Consider the following 24,070-nt stretch of genomic DNA (forward strand, 5'->3'; position numbering starts at 1 on the left):
TAGTGGGGGAAAAAAATAGCAAATAAAGAAAAAATAAAATAGCATGACACATCATATTGTTATTGAATGTTATTAAAAATGATCTTTCCTTTTCGATCTGCAGCTGCTGTAATTTTCTAAAAATGCATTGCAATCTGGCTACCAGGAGTTGTTCTGTACACAGAATGTGTACTGACCACTCCCCAGAAATATAATTTCCTTCTTGTTCTGGTTTGATTGGCTCACCAATTTCCCCAGAAGTCTACACTAAGATACAAGCGATGCAGGCCCAGTAGATTTCCTCATTAGTGCTCTGCAGGTGTCACAGCTGCTTGATAATTATGTAACCACTCCCATTAGATTCTTTTTCCCACATGGGCACAGAGAAACACACAGGGATTTCTTCAGAATAAGGCTCCTTTTCACACAGGCTTTCCGATCAGGTCCGCCTGTCAGTTTTATGGAGCGGCGGATGTCAGCGGTGACATGTCCGCTAACATCTGCTGCTATCCGATCTGATCCAGTCCGTGAAATCCAGACGGATGGAGACCCTATTTTCCATCTGTTTGGTGGATTACATGGGATCCGATGAAAACGGACAGGCGGTTTGTTTTCATCTGATCTCCCCATAGAGGAGAGTGGGGCTCTGCCATCTCAGCGCAGTGAGAGGAGACGGACCTGTTATCCGCCTGCTCATTGGGGATCAGCAGATCAATCCCCGCAGAGCAAAAGAGGAATCCGTCGGGAGGACCGCCCGTGTGAAAGAGCCCTTACAAAAGAAAGGAATCTGCAACAAAATTTGATATAATCCCTGCAATGTAGATAGATCACCCAGAGGGGAATGTTTTTTTCTCAACAAATGTGGAGTTACGCTTTAAAGGTCAGTTACAAATCATTTGCATTTACTGGTGTACGGTGACTTTATTTCTGCTGCAGATTTTTTCTTACAGATACTCAAAAACGTTACTTTGAAAAGCTATCGATTTACTGTGACAAATATGCTGAACAAATCCCAGTAACATTTGTTTTAGGTAAGTGGCCACCAATGGAAAAAGTCTACACAGAAGTATTTATCAATGTAACTGATCGTGACCACAGCAACATATGCACATTTTGGGTTCTCCATTGAAAAAGCAGTTATGTACACTAAAACTAAAGTGGTCCATAGACATGACAGTCAACAGATCTAACTGCCAGATTGTAATTCTTTAAAATGATCATGGGCCCCTCCCCCTCTCTGTCAGTGGAGCTAGAAGAGAGAGAGAGCGGCTCTAATTTCATTCGCCGTGCCGCCGCCTTGCTTCCTGCCTGCCGAGAATCATGGAACTGGTTTCTAGGGAGGGCAAGCGCCCTCCCTTGCCCTATGGAGCGGAAGTCCATGATCATGGCATAAACATATTGGGAGATCTGTCTTGTGTGTATATTTACTCATTGAGAAGATACCCTAGCAATGTGTTTTTTTTTTAGGAGGACCAGTAGCAACTCTCTAGGAAAACTCATCTTAGCTGATTGTTCTTCCACCATAGATCAATCAGCCAAGTGGTGACCACAGAGAATGTAAACTGCTATTAGGCATTTCTAGATTGACTTAATTACCTAAATTGGCCAAAGATCAACTCATGTCTGTGAGCAACTTTATTCTCTTAATAGCATTATTTGCTTTTTGTGTTAAAGTGATTGTAAAGGATCTTTATTTTTTTTAAATAACAAACATATCGTACTTGCCTCCACTGTGCAGCTCGAGTGACCCCGAACATCCTCTTCCGGGGGCCCCCGGCGGCTCTCGCGGCTCCTCCTCGCATCAGATAACCCCCTAGGAGAAGCCCTCTCCCGAGGGGCTTACCTTGCGGACGCGCTCCCGAGCCCAGCATTTGCGTCCACAGACACGAATGCCGGACTCGGCACCGCCCCCCGGCGCCTGCGTCATTGGATTTGATTGACAGCAGCAGGAGCCAATGGCTGCGCTGCTATCAATCTATCCAATCAAGAGCCGGGACCCTGTGGAGAGAGGGACAGCGCGTCCCTGCCGAAGAAATGAAGGGGCTTGGGTAAGTAAAACGGGGGGACTGGGGGGCCGGTGACTGACAGATGATTTTTAAACTTAATGCACAGGATGCACGAAGGCAGGGTTGCCAACCTTTTTCTTACTGGCAACCTGAGAAATTACAGAAATCACATAAATCCTATTAAAAACGAACACAGTGAATAGTTAAACAGTTTAAATATGATATGGAAAAACTGACAATACCTATAACAAAGTCATTTGCTTGATTTACACTTAAAAAGTCAACACGTGTAAAAGTTAGGTTGCTTTGCCCTTGGATGGCAACCAATCATCCTTAAATAGCATAGTGCCGCATCCTGAAATATATTGAGAACAGGGGGGAGCGAAAAAATGGACTTTGTAGGCACTTTTTATATAAAAATACAAATTTTGTTAATTCAATAATCACATAACAATATAGACAAAATAATAAATAAATTGGATTCTTAAAACATGTATCGGATTGTTTGGAACCAGAGGCAATGGGCCGTGCTGAGTGAATTAGTTGGTATAGATCACTGAAGAACTTTGGTTCGCACTGGTCCACTCGTGGTTCAATCCAGTTTGGATTGAACCACGAGTGGACCAGTGCGAACCAAAGTTCTTATAAAAAAAAGTTATATAAAAAAAGTTGTATTTTTATATAAAAAGTGCCTACAAAGTCAATTTTTTCGCTCCCCCTGTTCTCAATAAAAAGTCAACACAGCATGAAATGATCAGCCCCTGATATTTACTGGCAGTTGTAAAAAAATCACAGATTTTTACAAACCGCCAGTAAATTTACTGCCGGTTGGCAACCCTGCAATAAGGTGAAAAAACACAAGCCTTTACAACCCCTTTAAGTTGTGTTAGTTGATATTTATTCTGATCAGTTTGCCAATGTTCTCATATGAAAAAAGGCACGTGGTAGCCCTAAATTCTACTTTTTATGCTACTCTTTATTGTGTCTTTCAGTGTGCTTCTTTGTTCTAGCTTCCTCTGGCTCATTAAACACCTTTGTGCACTTGACAGTCACAATTGCTTTTTTTTTCACTTGGAGCTTAACCTCATAATTAACCAGCAAGATTGAATGTTTCTGTGTTATAATCAAATTACTGTAATACAATATCAAGATGGATACCTATACTTTAATGTTTCCATCTGTTATTGTCTCAGAAGTAGAAGAAATAATGCATATCTCCAAACTTTTTCAGATGGGAACGAGGGACACCTATTAGCAAAAGTATGTAGGCATAGGACACACACCCTTAAAGCAAAATTATACAAAAAAATATTGGTTAAACCCACAAGTGCTTTTTTATCACTACTATTCCTTAATGCCGCGTACACACGATCGGTCAATCCGATGAGAACAATCTGATGGACCGTTTTCATCAGACCAAACAGATCGTGTGTGGGCCCCATCAGTTATTTATCCATCAGTTAAAAAATGTGAAACTTGCTTTAAAATTAACCGATGGATACCTAACCGATAGACAAAAAACGATCGTTTGTAGGCACGTCCATCGGTTAAAAATCCACGCATTCTCAGAATCAAGTCGACACATGCTTGGAAGCATTGAACTTTGTTTTTTTCATTACATCGTTGTGTTTTACGTCACCGCGTTCTGACACGATAGTTTTTTTAACTGATGGTGTGTAGGCACGAATGACCATCAGTCAGCTTCATCGGTTAACTGATGGAAAAATCCATCAGACCGTTCTCATCGGATTGACCGATCGTGTGTACAGGGCATTACACTGGCTTTTGGCATTTACAAATGCAGCAATTAGAAACTGGATGAAAAGTTTAGCACTGGAAACACCAATTTTCAAGAGATAAAAAGTGCATTTTATATACAACTATATAGATCAGACAAAAGTGAGAGATAAATGAAGAGGAAAGCGGGACAGAGGGACTTTGTTAAAAAATCAGGGACATTTGGGAGCTATGAATAATGGATGGAATAAGGGCACATAGCTTATCTCCTCATGGCTGCCTGACACTTCTGACTTCCTTCTCTGGACTCCAGACTTTAAGCAGAGTGGCAGACTAAGCTTGTTTAGACACCTGGAAAACCTTTCCCAGTTACAGATCTTGTCTCACAGTACAGCTTCCACCAAGACTACAGTAGCAAGAAAATGTTAGGTGCCACTAAGTGAGTTGAGAGATTAGACTCATGCCACCCATACAAGGTGCTCCAAGACTCAAACCATGCCTAAAAAAAATGGATTGACCCTGACCGTAACAGCATTTTGAGACAAACCCAAGTTTAGGGTCTTATCCAAATGCGTGAACTGTGTTTTTCAGAAGAAGCTTACTTCTCTAAACTTGTTAAGTAACTGGCCAGCCTTGCTGTTCCATTGATAGGTCCTATTTAACTTTATGGACAAAGAGCAATTGGGTGCTGGCACAGAAAATGGTTGGAGTGGAAAAGTGGAAAGGAGGCAGCTGTGCAAATGTTTACCAGGCCATAGTTACTAAAGAATTTGGCTGAAGGCCCCTATTGTGGGCATTTACTTAGTTAAAACAGCAACATGTGTGTATGTATTTTTATAATTATCTTATTTATTATGATTTTTTAGAAGAGAAAAAGCTTGTCTAATCCCCAAGTCACTGTGCGGTTAGCACTACGGACTAAGACTGGAATGCCATTACAGTTCATGTGCGTGTAGATGAAGGCGTCACAATACTTTTGGTAACATAATGTATATGAAATATGATAAAGCCTAAATATTTTTGCGCACATTAGATATTTATTTTGGGGCTTGTATTCACAGAGCTGGATGCAGAACCATCTTTATTGCCACCTTATTCCAAAAGCTGGTCCAGAGAAGGCAACTAGGGGAGTAGTAGCACAGGGGGACTGAGTGACAATGCAGTAAAACGGTTCAATCTACATTCATTGCACACAAAAAATGCATAAAGTTACCAGGATGGTCCACTTGAGAGGCTCCACCCCCTTCTGGAAACACAAGACAGAAGACAAGAAAGTATAAAAGTGTTCCTAGGAACCAACAACCCCAGTCATTTAGAAGATGATTACAAAAACAACGATAAAGTAAAACTCATTATACCATAGGTAAAGGTCACCATCCAGGATAATTATTTTTTAAAGTAGTTATCAGGTATGGTTTCCCCCAATCAATCCTCCTGGATGGTTCACTAATATGTTACCTAGGGCAAAGTTGGTGGGGAAGCATACACCAGGTCAAAGTGCCAGACATAGGCATCTAACCCTGTTGGGTTTCCCTGTGTGTTCGGGGAGACTGAATATACTTTTATGTTCTGGGCTGGCTGTTGCAAAGAGGTCTACCTAAGGCATACTCCATTTTTCTCCCAAAAGTTGAAAGACTTGTTGGAACTCCCAGTCACCTTCTTGAGGAGAATTCTGCTTAGCATGTCTGTCATGGAAATTTCTGTGCCTCCTAATATGGGTCTCTGAAATTAAGGCTAGATTCTCTTTTGCCCAGCAGGTTCTGCTATCTTCCTCAACACTTCTGACTTTGTTTCCCTTTAGTGATTCAGTAATGAAAGTGTTGCAATATTTTTTAAGAGGACCACAACATGCTGTGAGGTGATTTTTAGCTTGAAGTAGCAAAGCGCTTCTCCTACCATTTGCAGTTGTCTCATGTTTGAGAACTATTGAGAGAGAGAGAGAGAGAGAGAGGGAGTCCATATTCCTCCCAGCCCCAGATGCTGGCATTTGTAGGGATTTTTCTTTTATCCATAGCTGATCGATCCTATGCCAAGTTGGATACTTTCACCTAGTTGTCATACAGATAGATTTGGCCAAGTCTGCTCTTCAGCCAGTCCATTTCTTCAAAACCAGATTCTGTAAGGGTTTTAAGTGAGCTTGTGCCCAAACGACTTCTCGTATGGCCACTGTCATGCATCCTAGCACTGGCATAGCTTTCCTTGTGGAAAGAGAAGCACGTTCCACTTCTCTTGATTAACATTTTTTCTTACCTTCTCTTCCATCAAGTACCCTCAAAAAAAGAATTGTCTGACATAGAGCCAGATTTGTCTTCTCCCAGTTGGAAATAAAACTCTGCTCTTGGAACAGGTTCATAATTGTTTGCAGGTTTCTGTTCACCACCCCTTTGGATGGTGAAAACAGTAGGAAGTTGTCTAGGTAAGAAATGAGGCCCATTCCCAAATTACTTAAAATCACACTTGATTCTGCCAAATTTTGGTATCCTCAATGCCAAGGCTAACTCAAAAGGGAGATCTTTAAAAATAAGTGTCTTTTGAGACTTCTTTTACAAAGCATAATTGCTGGCGTTTGTTATATATGGGAATATGTACAGTAGCTAGGCATCATGGGTATCTAGTCATAAAAGTACTTTGGGGAATGAGAGTTCTGATTCTTTAGATCAGAGGTCCCCAACCCCTGGACTGGTACTGTTCCGCAGCCTAGCATTACCACTAAGCTCCACCTTTTGTCAGATTATCGATGGCATTAGATTCTCATGGGAGCACGAACCCTACTATAAACTGTGCATGCAAGGGATCTAGGTTGTATGCTTCTTATGAAAATCTAATGCCTGATGATTTAACCACTTCCATACAGGGCATTTTCGCCCCCTTCCTGCCCAGACCAATTTTTAGTTTTCAGCGCTGTCGCACTTTGAATGACAATTGCGCGGTCGTGCGACGTCGCTCCCAAACAAAATTGACGCCCTTTTTTTCCCCACAAATAGAGCTTTCTTTTGGTGGTATTTGATCACCTCTGCTGTTTTTATTTTTTGCGCTTTAAACAAAAGAAGAGAATTGTCAAAAGAAGAGTGACAATTTAAAAAAAAAACACAATGGGCCAGATTCACAAAAGAGATACGACGGCGTATCTCCTGATACACCATCGTATCTCTGTGATCTGCCCGTCCTAACTATGCGGCTGATTCATAGAATCAGTTACGCATAGATAGCCCTAAGATCTGACAGGTGTAATTGACTTACACTGTCGGATCTTAGGATGCAATTCTATGCCGGCCGCTAGGTGGCGAGGCCATTGCGGTCAGCGTAGAATATGCAAATGACTAGTTACGGCGATCCACGAATGTCCGCGATGCCCGTCGATCTAAATTTACGTTGTTTCCGTCAAGATACGCGTCTTAAAATTAGGGCTACCTCCTAGGTGTTCTAAGTAATGTTAAGTATTGCCGTAGTTCCCGCGTCGAAATTTAAAACATCACGTCGTTTGCGTAAGTCGTCCGTGAATGGCGCTGGACGCCATTTACGTTAACGTCTAATCAAACGTCATTTAGCGCAATGCACGTCGGGTAATTTTCCCGACGGAGCATGCGCTTAAATTAGGCGGGCTTGCGCCGAGCGGATTTACGTTACACCGCCGCAAGTTTACAGGTAAGAGCTTTGTGAATCAGGCACTTACGCTGTAAACCTGCGGCGGTGTAACGTAAATGGGATACGTTACGCTGCCGTGGAGCAACGTAAATGTATCTGAATCTGGCCCAATATCTTTTACTTTTTGATTTAATAAATATCATAATTAAAAAAAAAAAAAAAAAATCCTCAGTTTAGACCAATATGTATTCTTCTACATATTTTTGGTAAAAAAATTGCAATAAGCGTATTTGATCAGTTTGCGCAAAAGTTCCAGCGTCTACAAAATAGGAACGCTAGACCACCAAGCTCTGAGGAAAGGGGTACGCCCCTGAAACGCGTCAGCCCTAACATCGGTTGTAGATTCAAGCGAATATCGTATCCTGCTGATGTTGTTGGACTTCTGCTGTATTGTCTTTCAAGGCTTGATTTTAAACTCCACTTTGTGAGTACAATGATTTATTTTAACAATTTTAATAAAATTCTTTTAGCAGTATCACACTAGGTCGGTGCGCCCTCCGTTCTCTTTTTTCACATATAGCTCAATACATATCCTATAAGTACCCTATTGTTCCTGCAGACATATTTACCTTCTTGGTTTAAATAAAACAGATTTTGTCATTGGATAGTCAGCTCTGATTTATATACATTTTCAGTTTAAATTATGAATGTTTTTTATGTTTTCTTTATAAACACCTTTTGTTTTGCTTGCAGGTTTTTATGTTACTCTTGTAGTGAACCGGTGGTGGAACCAGTTTGTAAATCTTCCATGGCCTGACAGACTCATGCTTCTCATCTCCAGCAATGTGCATGGTAGAGATGAATATGGACGGCTACTTCGCAGGACACTTATGCGTTATGTTAATCTCACCTCCTTACTGATCTTCCGTTCAGTCAGCACTGCAGTGTACAAACGATTCCCAACAATGGACCATGTTGTAGAAGCAGGTATAAGAACTGAAGTTTAAATAGTTTTGTAGGCTGTATGTGATTGTAGGTGAACCAGATAGAAAGTATAGGTGCCGCTTACGCTCTTTAGAGGGTCCTCATCCGATGCCACCTGTTGGGAGTGCCGGTTGGCAACGAAGCTCATCGCAGCTCCAGACATCACCATGGAGCAGAAAAAGCAACCCATAAGCCGCCCATTGCATCACTGCAAGTACTCTGTAAAGGGGAATGTGGCATCTCAGCCAGGGCTCCACTCAGGCCATGCCCCCAACCAACCACCAGGGGGTGTGGCCTGGTTGGAACCCTGGCTGAGACTGCCACATACTGTTTTACAGATAACTTGAAGCAATGTGAGACTTATGGGATATTTTTTCTGCTATATGATTTCAGGTTTTTGCTTCCTGCTCCCATGGTCTACTTCTAACATAAGCAATATTAAAAATGGATGATATTGACAGATGTTGTCACTCCTTTGCACACACATACGCTTTTTGTTCTATTGACTGAATATACAGTACATTAAATACTTCCCCAAAACCTATTTGTGATCGGTTCCCATGACCTCCACGCACTAATACTAGATTCCTATTGTATTTTGTTTTTTTCATTTCCTACATTTTTAGATAGGGTCCTCTTCTCTTGTGTTTGAAGTTTTTTATTTGTACCTTTTTTTCCTTCTTGTCTATTGAGGAACACAGGAATTCTTAGAATTCTTAGCCTATCGGGTTAAACTGCTGCCTACAGGAGACATGAACACTGGCAACAAAAAAGCCATTGCCCAGCACAGAATACCCTGCCCACAACCATGATGCCCACAACCATGATGCAGATACGAACTTTTGGTCTTCAGGATCAGGTTCCACTGTTTCCAGTGTTCCCATGAGAGTGGACGTGTTTTCTTGAGCTCTGCTGTTCTTTGTTTGTTTGAAGATATTTCTTGAAGACTTTTTTTGCTATCAACAGCTGAAGGTGGATTCATGTTGAATTTATGAAATATTTAAAGTCTCTCCAGTCAGCCAACAGTGTTAGCGGATTCATGCTATTTAAATCCTAGAAGTTTCTCCAGTTAGTCAAGAAGTCAGGCCTCGTACACACGACCGAGAAACTCGTCGTAAAAGAAACATCGTTTTCCTCGACGAGTTCCTTGTCAGGCTTGTCGAGAATCTTGTCAAGCTTTCTTTGCGTACACACTGTCAAGAAAAAATCTCCTCGTTCTCAAACGCGGTGACGTACAACACGTACGACAGCACTATAAAGGGGAAGTTTGATTCCACTGGCACAACCCTTGGGGCTGCTTTTGGTAATCTCATGTTACTGCGTGTTAAGTAAAAGTTTGGTAAAAGACGATTCACGCTTTTCAGTCTGTTATAGCGTGACGAATGTGGTATCTCCATTACGAACGCTACTTTTACAGAAGGTGCACTCCCGTCTCATACTTTATTCTGAGCATGCGCGGGTTTCTAAGCAAACACACAAACGTGTTTCTCATCGTAAACCAGCCCGACGAGAAACACAGCGAGGAAATAGAGAACTTGTTCTCTTTTTTGCTCATCGAGATCCACGACAATTTTCTCGACGAAAAACATATACACTACAGTTTTCCTTGGCAAAAAAGCTCTGCCACCAAGTTTCTTGATGGATTCTGTCAAGGAAAACCATCGTGTATACGAGGCCTAAGAGTAGATTCATGTCAGATATAATAAATCTTAGATGTTTCTTTATTTAAAGGAGCACAAATTTCCTCATTTTATACCAGTGATCTCTCTGACATGAGCCTGCAGTTAATGGCATCCAGTCTATTTTCCAGTTACCATAGAATAATACTAATCACCTCAGGCCAGTATTGTCTGGGAAATCCTTGATGAAAATTGGGACCAGAGCTGCGGCAGTTCATCTAACCCCACCTCTGAAGTCCCCATGTTGTGCGTTGCTATCGGGCACTGACTGTCAGCCTCTTGTCTGCAACTCAAGCTTTACCAGATTGTTAGCTCTGCTATTAGACATGCTGCGCTGTCATGGAACCCCTATTGTGGGATACTTAGAGATATTGGTAGGCAGACTTCCTCAGCCGGCAATGCCTGGACCAGGAGACTGGTTCCTATGCCCAGAGGTGTTCCAGGTCCTGTTTCTCTCTCCACCATCCCTAGTGATTCAGGCAGATTGTGATACAAATGTATAGTCTAAGCTAACACTAAGGGGGTTACTTACTAAAGGCAAATCCACTTTGCACTACAAGTGCACTTGGAAGTGCAGTCACTGTAGATCTGAGGGAGTCATGCAAAGAAAATAAAAAACAGCATTTTAGCTTGTACATTATTGGAGGATAATATCAGCAGAGCTTCTTCTCATTTTAGATCTTCCCCTCAGATCTACAGTGACTGCACTTCCAAGAGCACTTGCAGTGCACTCGTAGTGCAAAGTAGATTTGCCTTTAGTAAATCAATAGCTTAGTCTTCTGTTATTGTTTCTTAGGTTTAACCAGGCGGACATTTAGGCCCCATCTGATGCTAGCTTTGGGTGTTAGGTCTTTCAGACGACTCCCCAGTTTGCTGTCTTTTCTTGGGCTTGATGGACCTCGTTGTAATGTTGCCCTCCTCTCTGTTAGACTTATTTTGAATGTCCTATTTTATAAATTCTTGGAATTACAGTGTCTCTCAATGGACAAGAAAGAAAATAGGCTGTTTGTACTCAACATTAAATCCTTTTCTTGGATCCCATTTACAGGTCATTTCCCTTTGTTTTGTTTCTGCCACAAAATTGAGGCATGATGGTTGTGGTCGATGTTATCCTTTGCTAGTCAATGGCTATTTTGTTGCCAGCGTCCATTTCGCCTTTAGGCAGCAGTATAACCTGACTGTCTAAGAATGCTAAGTATCCCTATTTGTCCCTCAATGGACTCCAAGAAAAGGATTTTGCGGTGAGCACAAAAATCCTTTTATTATGTTATGTTAACCATTGCCTAATGCTAATGCATTATAAATAAAGGATACTAATAGAAATAGTAAAGAAGATAATTACAGTAGAACCTTGAATTGCGAGCATAATTCGTTCCAGGAAGTATGCTTGTAATCCAAAGCACTTGTATATCAAAGCAAATTTCCCCATAAGAAATAGTGGAAACTCAAATCATTTGTTCCACAACCATTTATTCATAAGTCCTTCAGCTTATAGTCCATATAAAAAGATTATAGCAATGTGACCAGGTAGTGTAATCATAAAATGTCCATCCACAAATGGAAGCCTCCAGGAGGGGATTAGAAGAAAAATACAGCAGGAGCTACACAGTATAAAAGAGAAGAGAGCGCCTCTAAGTGTAGCAATATGTCTACATTTAACGAAAGTACAACATTTAGCAACTCGCATGGTTGATTATTAAAAGAGGTACATCTTAGTAAGCAGGCATCTGGGGTTAAACTGTGTGCAAACGTGACCAGGAAGTCTACCCTTCAGTAGAGTGATCTGAAAGCGAGGTTTGAAGCGCTTGTGGAGGGGCGTGGAAGGGGCAACGCCAATGGTGGTGAGGAGGATGGTCTATGTGGACATCTTTACCCCGGATCCCTACATACTTAGATCTGCCTGTCAACCATGTGAGTTTAAAGTCAAAATGTTGTACCTTCATTAAATGTAACTGTATTGCTACACGTGCCTCTCTTCTCTTTTAAACTCAGTTGTGACGTGTCGTTACTTGTATATCAAGACATCGCTTGTATATCAAGTCAAGATTTATTTAAAAATGTTGCTTGTCTTTCAAAGCGCTCTCAAACCAAGTTACTCTCAATCCAAGGTTTTACTGTACAGTGTCAGACAAGGTGAAATATTGGTGAGGCAAGCTACACATTGCTCCTTGACCTTGGTTATAATTGTACTGTGAGTACTTGTAGGTGCAATCTTTCTGTTTTGTTCACCACAGGTTTAGTATGGCTATAAACTCGCTGCTTTCTTAAGTTCACTATTACTAATTATTATTGTTATTATGGTTATAATACTACTTATATTTATCTGCTTTGTATTTAAAAAGGATTTATGACAGCAGATGAGCGAAAAATATATGACAACCTTAACTCTCCTCACCTTAAGTACTGGGTACCAGCCATCTGGTTTGGAAATTTAGCTTCAAAGGCCAGGTCTGATGGAAGAATTCGTGACAGCATTGATCTTCAGTCAATGCTTCATGTAAGTCAGAAAGCGAATACAGAAATGGGCTATTCCCAAGTGTGTGCTGCATTAGTGAACCAAGAATATGTAAGTGCATTTTGTGTGATTCCTGACAGTTTTTTTCCTTGTGAGCAGTAAATACAAAATCTAGTTTTGCTTGGTGGAAGCTTGGTTGCATGGAAATACCACCTTGCATTTAGCCAAAAATCATATTATCTTCTCCAGCAACATCCAGTTCTAATTGTAAAACAAACTTTTTTGTGCCTAATACTTACATTTTGTTGTTTTAAATTAATAATAAGTACTGCTTCCAGCCACAAAATAATGATATTGTAATACTTATAATTTTCAGGGCTGTGCTTTATGCCACATTTTATTTAGCAGTGCTGGTGTCAATTTTGTCTTTGATATACATAATTAAATCAAGTTTTTCTGAAAATGTAAATCCCTAAATAGCTGAAAAAAGTCCTGGATATCAAAAGCAAGTTAACGAATAGCCCAGTTCCTCAGGTTACTAGCATGCAAGTGGATATAATAATCCGAAGCATGTCAAACTTCCCCTCTTGATCTAGCAATGTGCACAGGAGCCTCAGCTGTCCCAGATCTCTCTCTCCTCATTGGCTAAGACACAGCAGCAGGAGCCATTGGCTCCCGCTCCTGTGGGAGCCAGCAGCAGGAGCCATTGGCTCCCACTGCTCACAGCCAGTGAGCCAATGAGAAAGTGGAGGGTGGGGCCAAGACGCAGCTCTGTTTGTCTTATGAAGGCATATAGTGGGGCTGGAGAGCGAGCATGCACCAGTGCCACCATAGCAAGCGCCTTGCTGTTGGGGGCACTGGTCAAAGGGGAGAAGCCAGGAACGCTGGCAGGGGACCCGAGAAGAAGAGGATAGGAGCTGCTCTGTGCAAAACCTTTGCACAGTGCAGGTAAGTATAACATGTTTGTCAAAAAAAAAAGTAAACCTTTATTATCACTTTAACCATGAGTCCAGGTACACATAACAGGCATAAATAAGCAGTTTCTACAGATATTGCTTGTTCTTTGTTTCAAATAAAAACAACATCCTTTCCATATAGGGATAGGCAGTGTATTTGATGAGTAGCCTACAAAAAATGCAATTAACTTATTAGCTGATACTGATGTGTGCTTTACCCCAGGAGATGAACCGGTTCCGGTCTTGGTGTGGTCTCTTATTTGGCTATGACTGGGTTGGCATTCCTCTGGTGTACACACAGGTAAATGCAATTTTTTTAAGGACATGTGTAGTCTCTTTTAGGTATGCATGTGATACGTGCTAGACATCAGACAGATCATATGTATGTATGTATAATGAAAAAATATATGTGTGCATGGGTGCAGCCTTATTTTCTCAATTCGAAATTCCCACTTTGCAGTATGACACAGTGGTATTGGCCTACAGCTCCTTATCATAATGCAAGTCTATAGCAGGGTATACACATAGGCCCAGATTCAGGTAGATCGGCGCAAAATTGTGCGGGCGTAACGTATCTCATTTACGTTACGCCTCCGCAACTTACACGGGCAAGTGCTGTATTCTCAAAGCACTTGCTCCGTAAGTTGCGGCGGCGTAGCGTAAATCACCCAGCGGAATTCAAATTCGGCGGGTAGGGGGCGTGTATTTATTTAAATGAAGCGCGTCCCCGCGCCGAACGAACTGCGCATGCGCCGTCCGTAAAATATCCCAGTGTGCATTGCTCCAAATGACGTGCATTGCTCCAAATGACGTCGCAAGTACGTCATTGGTTTCGACGTGAACGTAAATGATGTCCAGCCCCATTCACGGACGACTTACGCAAACGACGTAACTTTCTAAAATTTCGACGCGGAAACTACGGCCATACTTAACATTGGCTGTGCCTCATATAGCAGGGGCAACTATATGCCGGGAAAAGCCTAACGTAAACGTCGTAACTTTACTGCGTCGGCCGCACGTACGTTCAGGAATTCGCGTATCTAGGTAATTTGCATACTCGACGCGGACTTCGACGGAAGCGCCACCTAGCGGGCCAAAAAAAATTGCACTTAAGATCCGACGGCGTAAGAGACTTACGCCTGTCGGATCTAATGGATATCTATGCGTAACTGATTCTAAGAATCAGTCGCATAGATACGACGGCTCAATGCAGAGATACGACGGCGTATCTGGAGATACGCCGTCGTATCTCGGTTGAGAATCTGGGCCATAGAGTTTTTATGCAATCAGCAAATTGAAAAAAAAAATGTCCAACAAAAGCCAGTCTAACAGCCGACTTCTTTTGAACAGAGAGCGGTACACACAGAAAATTTCAGTACGTGTGTACCCTACTTATGTGTTGCCAGTTTAGGCAAATCAATACATTCCCTGTGTGGCTGATTTCTTATGTCAACAATTGTTAGGAAGAGAGGTAATGTGATTGAAAACTGATTGTATACTCCTGAAGTGTAAGCATGTATAAATGTTAAAGTCACAAATAAAACTACAATAAATAATCATATTTGCTCACTAGAAGTACTCTATACTTTCTAACTGTGCAACTCTTTACATTTTACATACAGTTAACACAAATCCACACTGCTGTATACTTTTTAGGTAGTAACTCTTGCGGTATATACTTTCTTCTTCGCCTGTATAATCGGACGTCAGTTCTTAGACCCTAAACAAGCTTATGTAGGACATGAATTGGACCTCTACATTCCAGTCTTCACTCTGCTTCAGTTCTTTTTCTATGCAGGCTGGTTAAAGGTGAACCCTCTCTCTTTCTCTCTCTCTTATTTTTTCTCTCTCTATCTATCACACACTCTCTCGCTGTCTGTCTATGTTTATACATTATGCATGCTTGTCTATCTGTATATAATACAAAGATATTAGACTTGAGCAGGTGTTTTATAACCATATGGGAGCAAAGGGTTTCTGTATAACGACTTTTATATAGGTCGTGTGTGTTCTTGACTGCTAATATTTTAATTTTAGAAAAAGATGGTTGCAATCTACAGTAATATAATGACCAGTATAGCAGGCTACACTCATTTACACATATAGCGTGCCTCCCAATTTCCTAGGATGGGAAAGAGGGACACCTTTTAGCAAAATGTATGTAGGCAAAGGGCACACCCCTGCCACATCCTCTGTTACATGGAGATTTAATACACAAAAACGTATTGCTTAAACCAGGTATCTCCAAACTTTCTAAGCAAAGGGCCAGTTTCCTTCAGACTTTAGGAGGGTCAGATTGTGTTCAGTGAGAGTAGAAAATACCTCAGACTTGATGGTCCGCAGGGGTAAAAAAATGACATCCTACCCGTGGGCAGTAGGGGGGTATTAGTATTCATGGGAGGAATAATCTTCATTGTTGGTGTCAGTGGGAGGATAGTGTCCTATCATTGGTATCAGTGGGAGGAATAGTGTCCCATCATTGCTATCAGTAGGAGGAATAGTGACCCATCACTGGTGTGGGAGAAATAGTGTCCCATCTATGGTATGCGTAGAATGAATAGTGCTCCATCTTTGATTTTAGTGGAAGGAATAGTACTCCATTGTTGTTGTCATTAGTAATATTGCTGTCAAGTCACCTGTGGCCAGTTGACAGATGGAGTCAGGAGTGCACCACCAGGTAATGAACCCTATGGCAGACTGTTGAGGATGGAAGACAGAGTGGATATGGAAGGCAGGTCCACTCGAGCACAAACAGGGATCCCACAGGAAGCTTGAGCCCAACATTCCCCAGGGCGCGGAGTCTAAGATTCAGCAGGTATTCACCAGAGCCTCTAGTGGTGAGGTTGGCCTTAGCTGCAACTGAATCCAGGTCGCGGCCCCCAGAGTCCCCCAGCTCACGCTCCGTAGGGCATAGAGGAGAGAGGGGAAGCAGCCAATCAGGATAGAGATTAGGGAGGGGTAAGCCAAGGTCAGGGCGACAAGCAGACAAGGATAAATGAAGGACATGCCAAAGGTCAGGGTCAAAAGCAAACAGGAATAGTCCGGGACAAGCCAAGATCGGTACACAGAGATAAACGTAGCACACGGCAAGCAGGAACCCAAACAAACAACGTTGATCAGCAAGGCAGACCTGCAGTGCACTGGTTAATATAGAGTTCCTGTTATGGCCTGGGGTGGAGCCTTGCTAGAGGAGAGATTATTTAAGCAGCCAGGTGAGAGTGACTGGCCTCTAAGGTGAACACATGGGAGGAGGTAAGCTGACAGACAAACATTACTGCATATGCATGACAATTGCCTTTATCAGTGGGAGGAACAGAGCCCTAAGTGCTGGATAAAGGCTAGCAAAGGGTCACATCTGCCCTGCAGACCACAGTTTAGAGACCACTGGCTTAAGCAAACAAGTATTTAATTTTTTTTACTACTACTACTATTTCTGTATACTGGCTTTTGAAACTTATAAATGCAACAATTTAGAAATTGGGTGAAAGGTATAGCCGTGTAAGACACTAATAGCACCCTCCTAGATAGGCTTCTAGGATGTCAGACAAATGTAGTTCTTTTTTGGCTCCTCTGTAATTATTGTGGCGGCTATTGACTTCTTTGGGCTGCTCTAGATTTCACAGGTTGCCGGTTTTATTATCTATCTCCCGGGTTCTGGATGATTCTAGAACATAGGAAGGGGAGAGTCAAATAGGCAGCTTGAATATTTATTGTGCGCCAGCTATTTCCTGGGGAGATGTGCCCAGTGGATGGCAGGGAGAACATAAATAGTCTGGGGTCTGGAGCAGCTGGGTTCATGTCCTGCTGGAGAAGTTCCACAGCCTCAGGGGCTGCTGCTCCTCTAAGGACGTTCTACTGGAGTTTTTTTGGTGTTCATCAAGCTCCAAGTTGTGGCAATGCTTGGGGGGGGGGGGGTTATTCCTTAGTATGGTTGGAGCTAAAGATTTGGTTTGGAGAGGTTACTGAAGAGTGCTTGGTGGAAGCTGGAAAGTGTGTAGCTGACCTGTGGCATTTTGAGCATTAATCTCTCCTTCACTGAAGAGCATCTAGTGGAAACTGGAAGTGAGATCCTATCGTGCAGACAAAGTGAGTCTAGAGTAAGCTAGGAACGATGCAGTTGCCCTTTGATATAGTGATGCCCGGTGGAAGCTGGAAAGTCTTCAGCTGTCATGTGACATTGTGAGAACTAACCTGAGCTCAAGGTCCTGGTGACTGTTTGCTGTTTTCTTTTGGGCTGATAAGTTCCAGGCAGCTCTTACAGGGTCTTAGTTCTGGACATTCCCCTTGGTCCCTGGCCTAAAGATTGTTCAGGGAAGTCTAGCCTAGTGAAGAATGTCTTCCAGCTACTATCCAGCGTTCCTGGAGTATCCCATACCACCCTACCCCCTCTCCAGTTTAAAGTTCTTTAAGCAATAAATTATAAAAACAACAAAAAAAACATAGACGGCTTATTAGAGCCAAAAGTTAATGGACTGTTGCTTGGGTGATTGGTGGCCTCTGCACTGTTTGGGGAAGAATCAGTTCTTGCCACCAGCCCCTTCAGTACACATATTTTGATAAATTGTGCATTTTTTATACAGGTATATGCATCAGACCAAAATGACAGACAAATGAGGAGGAAATAGGGACAGAAGGACTTTGTTCCAAAAGAGGGACAGTCCCTCCAAATTAGGAACAGATGGGAGCTTTACAGAAGCATAGACAAGAAATATACATGTAGCATAGTTCTTACTGTTTACCGTACTTTGCTGTAACTGTTAGCAAAAGTAAGCCTTAAAAACTGTTTGTTATTGTCTTCATTTTTAATATAGGTGGCTGAGCAGCTAATTAACCCTTTTGGAGAAGATGATGATGACTTTGAAACTAACTGGTGTATAGACAGAAATTTACAGGTTAGGAACTTTGCATGATTTTTTTTTTTTCCTGAGAAAGCTCTAAGACAGTTAGTTATACAGCCTACGAACAGTCGTGGTGAATGATCAAAAAAAATTAAATCTACCATGGATGGTGTCTGCACACAGTTAGTAGTGTTCTGAAGTGGAGGTGCTACATGTAGCATTAGAGAATTGCAAGGGCCTAAGATTTATAACCACTTTTTAGATTGTAAGACATACCTGTTACTTTCTACCTTTTATTGTGATGTCACTCTTCTTTGCTTGATATGCACCCCTTAAAACAAATGCCCCGCCTGCTAATTATAGCAAGACTCCGCCTACAGACAAATATTTTTTTTTGCAATGCTGGCAACTATGTCAGTCATGCCCAGCACAGTGCACAGCAACCTCAGCTACCAGTGTATTATGCAGGAATGTTTTAAGAAAATTATAACCCACCCTGGGCGCCACCAGGATTCTTAGTTACCAGGATCTGTAGCCTAGTCTGTGTATGCATACAGTAATAACTTAAAACCATGTGAGAGTTTGGATTATCTGGGGTTCCCATTTTTACTGCTGCTTGGAATTTCCAATGACAGAATATCAAGGCATAGCCATGGATAGAAAGCTGTCAATTATGTGGGATGCAAAAATCTAAATTTGCTGTTAAGTGTGAAGCTGAATGAAGCATAGTACGTTACAGAGAATAGTTAGGTATGACGTTTTGTCACTAGTTGTATGGGACAAAATTGCCTGCGAAGGGCAATTGCATTAGCAACCACAGTTGTATGAACCTCCATACCTACAAGTAAGTGGCAAGAAAGCACTAATAAAACTTGTAGATAATCTTCCACTTAAACCTCCTTATCCTTGTCCAAGGTCATGAAATACATCATAATATGCACTATGAAGCTGTGCTGTGAAGATTTATTCTAGGCTTTCAAATATTAATAGTTAAATCACTGGTTTTAGGTTTCCCTAATGGCTGTGGATGAGATGCATACAAACTTACCAAAGATGAGTAGAGACATCTACTGGAATGACTCTGATGCACGACCACCATACACACTTGCAGCGGCTGACTACTGTATTCCTTCATTCTTGGGATCAACAGTCCATATGGGGTAATTATCATTTCCACCAGGTAAAAGCGTATGTAGCTTTACTAATGTGTACATTTCTACACAATTCCACACAAACAGCGCAATTCTACCTTGCTAATGTTATCAGTCACTAATTTAAGAGAAATTAAGATTTCAAGAAAAATAGCAGCCTTTAGCATTAGGGACGCCTTTTTTTTTCAATGTAAGTACTGACTTCCCTGGGCGCTGAATTAAAAAAAATTACCTAAACTTAAAGTGACACTAAATGATATCCTTATTTTCCAATCACACATCTACTACTCAAGTGGGTTGTAAACCTCCGACATGAAAAATGAACAAAGCACATCCTTCTATAGTGTGTACCTACAGCCTCAATTTAAAACACTCTGGGGTTCATTTATTAAAACTGGAGAGTGAAAAATCTGGTGCAGCTTTGCATAGAAACCAATCAGCTTCCAGGTTTTATTGTCAAAGCTTAATTGAACAACCTGAAGTTAGAAGTGGATTAGCTACCAGATTTTTCACTCTCCAGTTTTAATAAATCGACCCCTTAGGCCCTGAGGATCCGTACATGTTTCATCCGCTTGCTCAGTGGGGATCACTCCGCTGAGTCCCTGCACACTGTGCAGGGACCGTCTGTCCGCGTTCACCCAATCCGCTCTGCAGACGAATGGAAATATTTTTCCTCTGTCTGCAGAATCGGAGCATAGCGGACAGCGATGAGATCAGATGTCAGCGGATGTTCATCCACTGACACCCCCTATCCCATAGGGATACATGTATGTCCGTATTTCACCCAAAAACAGATGGATGAAATACAGACATACTGTCCGCATGTGTGAAAGGGCCCTTAGTGTGATTTCTGTCTGCTGCCTGCTCTGCTATCTTCTCAAATCATTTCTGACAGCTAATGTCAACTCTAAAGGAATCAGGGGGACAGGGGAAGGGAGCTGCAGCACAAAAACTGTGATTAAAACCCCCAGTTGTGCATGTTTACCTATGAGTTTGTATTGGGGGGGGGGTGTCCCTTCTCTCCACTCAGATCTCAGATCAGATTAGTCAACTCCCTGCTATATGCTCTGCAGTGTGTGACCTCAGATGCATGCCCTCTGCCTGCTAAAGCTCAGAGGTGCTCTGTAAAATTTGCACTTTAGGAGACTATAAGATGAGAGGTCTGCAGATAATCAGGTACAACTTATGCAGCAGGGTTTATTTCATTTCTGTGTATCACCTGAGGCTGGTCACTTTACTGGGTAAATGTGCGTGTTTACAACCACTTTAATGAGTGAATGAAAAACTTGTATAGCGCTACACATGCGATCTGAATCGACTTAAGGCGCTTGGTATCCATTTCCTACTATATTTTGCCTTCAGAATAGATGGGTTTTGAGTTTTTTTCTGAAGGCCTGGTGATTTCCTTCTGTTCAGATACTGGTTGGTAATGAGTTCCACAGTCAAGGTCCTTGGACTTCAAATCTTCGTTCTCCTTTGGACTTGTAGCGGGCCTTGGGTATTTGGAGTAGATTTTGGTTGGTTGATTACAATTTTTCACATAGATATTGGGGCGCACTTCCTTGTACACATTTGTGCATCAGGAAGAGCGCCATAAACATAATTCGATCTTTTATGGGCAACCAGTGGAAGGACCTGAGGGAGGGCGAGATTGATTCCCTGTTTTTTTTTCCTGTTACAAGTCGTGTCGCCGTATTCTGGAGGACTTGTAGACGAGCAATTTGGCATTTTGGGAGTCCGAGGTAAAGGGCGTTTGCATAGTCCAGTCTGGAGTTCATTATTGTTCCCACCACGACTGCTGTGTCTTCTTTTGGGATGAAGGGAATGAGTTTACGTAGCAGGCTCGGCAGATGAGTGAGTGAGTAACTTATATAGCGCAACACATGCGAACTGAATCGCCTCTGGGCGCTGTATCCATTTCATGGGTAAGGAACCCCTTGACCTCAGAAGAGATGGGTTTTAATCTTTCTCCTGAAGGCCAAGTGGTCCGACTCCAGTCGGATGGTGGTTGGTAGTGCGTTCCACAGGCGAGGTCCCTGGACTGCAAATCTTCGATCTCCTTTGGACTTGTATCTGGCTTTGGGTATCTGGAGTAGGTTTTGATTGGTGGATCGCAGAATGCGATTGGGGTTATGGGCTTTTATTTTTTCGCATAGATATTGGGGGGCGTTGCCTTGAATACACTTATGTATTAGGCAGAGTGCCTTGAAAGTGATTCTGGTGGGATCCGCTAACTACTGAACCTATTTGTGCATCCATTGTCATGTCAGAGTCAAAAATGACTCCGAGACTTTTGACTTTGGTGCTAGGGGTGATGGTTTGTCCCAAAATGGGCGGGGGCGTCTGTAATATATTTTTCTTGAAACAGTTTCTTACTGCAATGCCCCATGTGAGCTTCTGGACCTCTCCCTTTCCCTCTCAGTTGTTTGAAACAAGTAGTGTACATTAGTTACAGTCATGTTCACTGATCCCATAATCTATGATCCATAGTCCATAATCCATTCCAAGAGTGAGCAAGAGATGATGTCTATCTTCAGACATACAGTGAGACCATGGAGAATGAATGTAATCACTCACTAACAGGAAGTCAGATCACAGCAGCAGTAAAGAAAGGGATTTGGAGACTTGAAGGAGACTGAAAGCAATAGAAGGTAGAAGTTAAGAATACGTAGGATTTTATTTTTTTCAAATCAGATTTTAGTGTCACATTAAGCTTTAAACTGACTGATACATCAATCTATCGTAGCGCCTATGTACTTTATAGTACTGGTGCTAGTTAAATTTAAGGGTAGATCCTCACCACAAGTTTACTGTTTTTACCTGGCTGGGTAATAAAGAGCACAGCAAAGAGCACCTGTCATGGACATTCCTTTACTTCTACTAAATGCTATACGCATCATTCACCCCTAGGAATTTCGGAGGAGCCATGAGGTAACACGCTGCCCAAAAATCCAGCAGCTCCACTGGGGGGTAATGCTACACTATGATAAGGTTTCCCAACCCCATTCCTCAAGTACACTCTTAAGGCCATGTTTTTGGGAACTTCCATTAAACAAAATAGCATTCATAAATACCAAGCTAATAACATTGATTTAATGCACTTGTGCAAGGTAAAGGTGATCCTGAAAACATGACCTTTTGGAGGGACTTGAGAACTGAGGTTTTTCCGTGCAAACAGTAATACATTATTTTCTGCTTTTTGTCTCTGCTGTAGGCTACCTGATTCTGTATTTCTACATGAGGACTGGTTTCTGGATGAAGAGAAGCATAGAAGACAACCTTCTGTTTTAAGAAGAGTCAAGCGTTTTTTAAGTGTCCATGAGCATCCTGAATCTCCCGTCAGAAGTACTTTCAGTCGACAGGGAAGTGATGCTTCAGCTACGTTCTTTCCTTCTGAAACAAGTCACATAGGCAGTTTCCATGTTGTTCCATCCAGAAGAACTAATATTCATGGTAGTAGGAGGCACGGATCTATGGATCAAAATGCTAAGCCTGGCACCACTAGAAATGATCTATCTGTTATTCGGGAGTCTAGTAAATCAAGTACTTCCGTAAGACAACCCTCAAATGAGAACAGTACAACACCAAACTCAGCTTTAAATGTACCTGAAGTGGTGGTTAGTACATCTTCTGAAACGCTAGTCCAAAATGCCACCCCACTGCAATCAAATTCTCCACCTATATTAAATAATGGAGAAAATACTGACTGTGTTCAGAAAAACACAGAGCAACCAAGCTCTGAAATAATTCCCAAACAAGATATTCAGAAACAAGGGTCAATACAAGTTCCACTGAATACAGGTGGGGAGAAATTACAGCACATCACTAAAGATCAACAGATTGCATCCCATCGGTTAAGTGAAATTATATTCCCAACACAAAGTCCTTTAACAGGTTTACAGCCACCATATACATCTCTGCATAATATACCTCTTTCTTTGCCTTCAGAAAGGGAAGTGCCTGCTTTAGGTGTTCACTCAAATTCCACTGAAAATTTGCTGGATTTATTGAGCCACATTGCCACCAGAGAAACAGACATTGTCGACTTTCACGATGAAAAGAAAGATGGGAAAATATAAGATAATATTAAATCCTGTAAATGCAAACATGTAGTTCTGGGACAAGAGAATCTGCCTAACAAGAGGAACGACTTTCATAACGCACAAAAATATCTAAGAACAAATGTTTGTAGTCAAGCTACTGACATGGTCATTTCATACTTGTTATCAACATGGTGCAATTCTCGCTGGAAGCAGGGCATTTGTATAATATAGTGCTTTTTTTCTCATTTCCAAGGAAAATAACAGAACGTTGACTGTACCCATCAGAAGAGGTTTGAAACTTGCACTTATGAAATCAAGTTCTGAATTAGTCACTACTCACTGAAATATGGTTCTAATGCCTCGTGCACACGACCGGTTTTCCCAACGGGAAAACTGCCATGTTTACTTTTTGTGGGGAAAACTGGTCATGTGTATGCTCCATAGCAGTTTTTCCCGACGAGAAAACTGCCCACAAAAGAATTAGAACCTGCTCTATTTTTTCCCGTCGTGATTCCCGGTGGTCTTTTTCCCATCACGAAAACCGCTCGTGTGTGTGCTTTTCCGAGGGGAAAAAAACGTGCATGCTCAGAATCAAGTATGAGACGGGAGCGCCCCCAAAGGGCGGCGCCATTTGAATGGAACTTCCCCTTTATAGTC

At 41.9% G+C, this 24,070-nt stretch overlaps 1 protein-coding gene across 2 annotated transcripts in view; it reads left to right on the forward strand.

Annotated features, from left to right (window-relative positions):
* Nucleotides 1-23,783, forward strand: part of BEST3 (bestrophin 3) — a 46,847-nt gene extending 23,064 nt beyond the window's left edge. Inside the window, exons 3-10 of one of the 2 annotated variants that reach the window (XM_040344018.1) lie at nucleotides 916-1,010; nucleotides 8,061-8,294; nucleotides 12,313-12,467; nucleotides 13,605-13,682; nucleotides 15,038-15,190; nucleotides 18,193-18,273; nucleotides 19,228-19,379; nucleotides 22,585-23,783. In XM_040344018.1, the coding sequence (XP_040199952.1) occupies nucleotides 916-1,010; nucleotides 8,061-8,294; nucleotides 12,313-12,467; nucleotides 13,605-13,682; nucleotides 15,038-15,190; nucleotides 18,193-18,273; nucleotides 19,228-19,379; nucleotides 22,585-23,449 (1,813 nt within the window). In that variant the 3' untranslated portion in view covers nucleotides 23,450-23,783. The remainder of the gene's footprint in view (nucleotides 1-915; nucleotides 1,011-8,060; nucleotides 8,295-12,312; nucleotides 12,468-13,604; nucleotides 13,683-15,037; nucleotides 15,191-18,192; nucleotides 18,274-19,227; nucleotides 19,380-22,584) is intronic. The other variant, XM_040344019.1, reaches the window with a different exon arrangement.
* The last annotated feature ends 287 nt before the right edge of the window (nucleotides 23,784-24,070 follow it).

The sequence above is a fragment of the Rana temporaria genome, chromosome 3 (genome assembly GCF_905171775.1).
Source record: "Rana temporaria chromosome 3, aRanTem1.1, whole genome shotgun sequence".
NCBI classification, from domain to species: domain Eukaryota; kingdom Metazoa; phylum Chordata; class Amphibia; order Anura; family Ranidae; genus Rana; species Rana temporaria.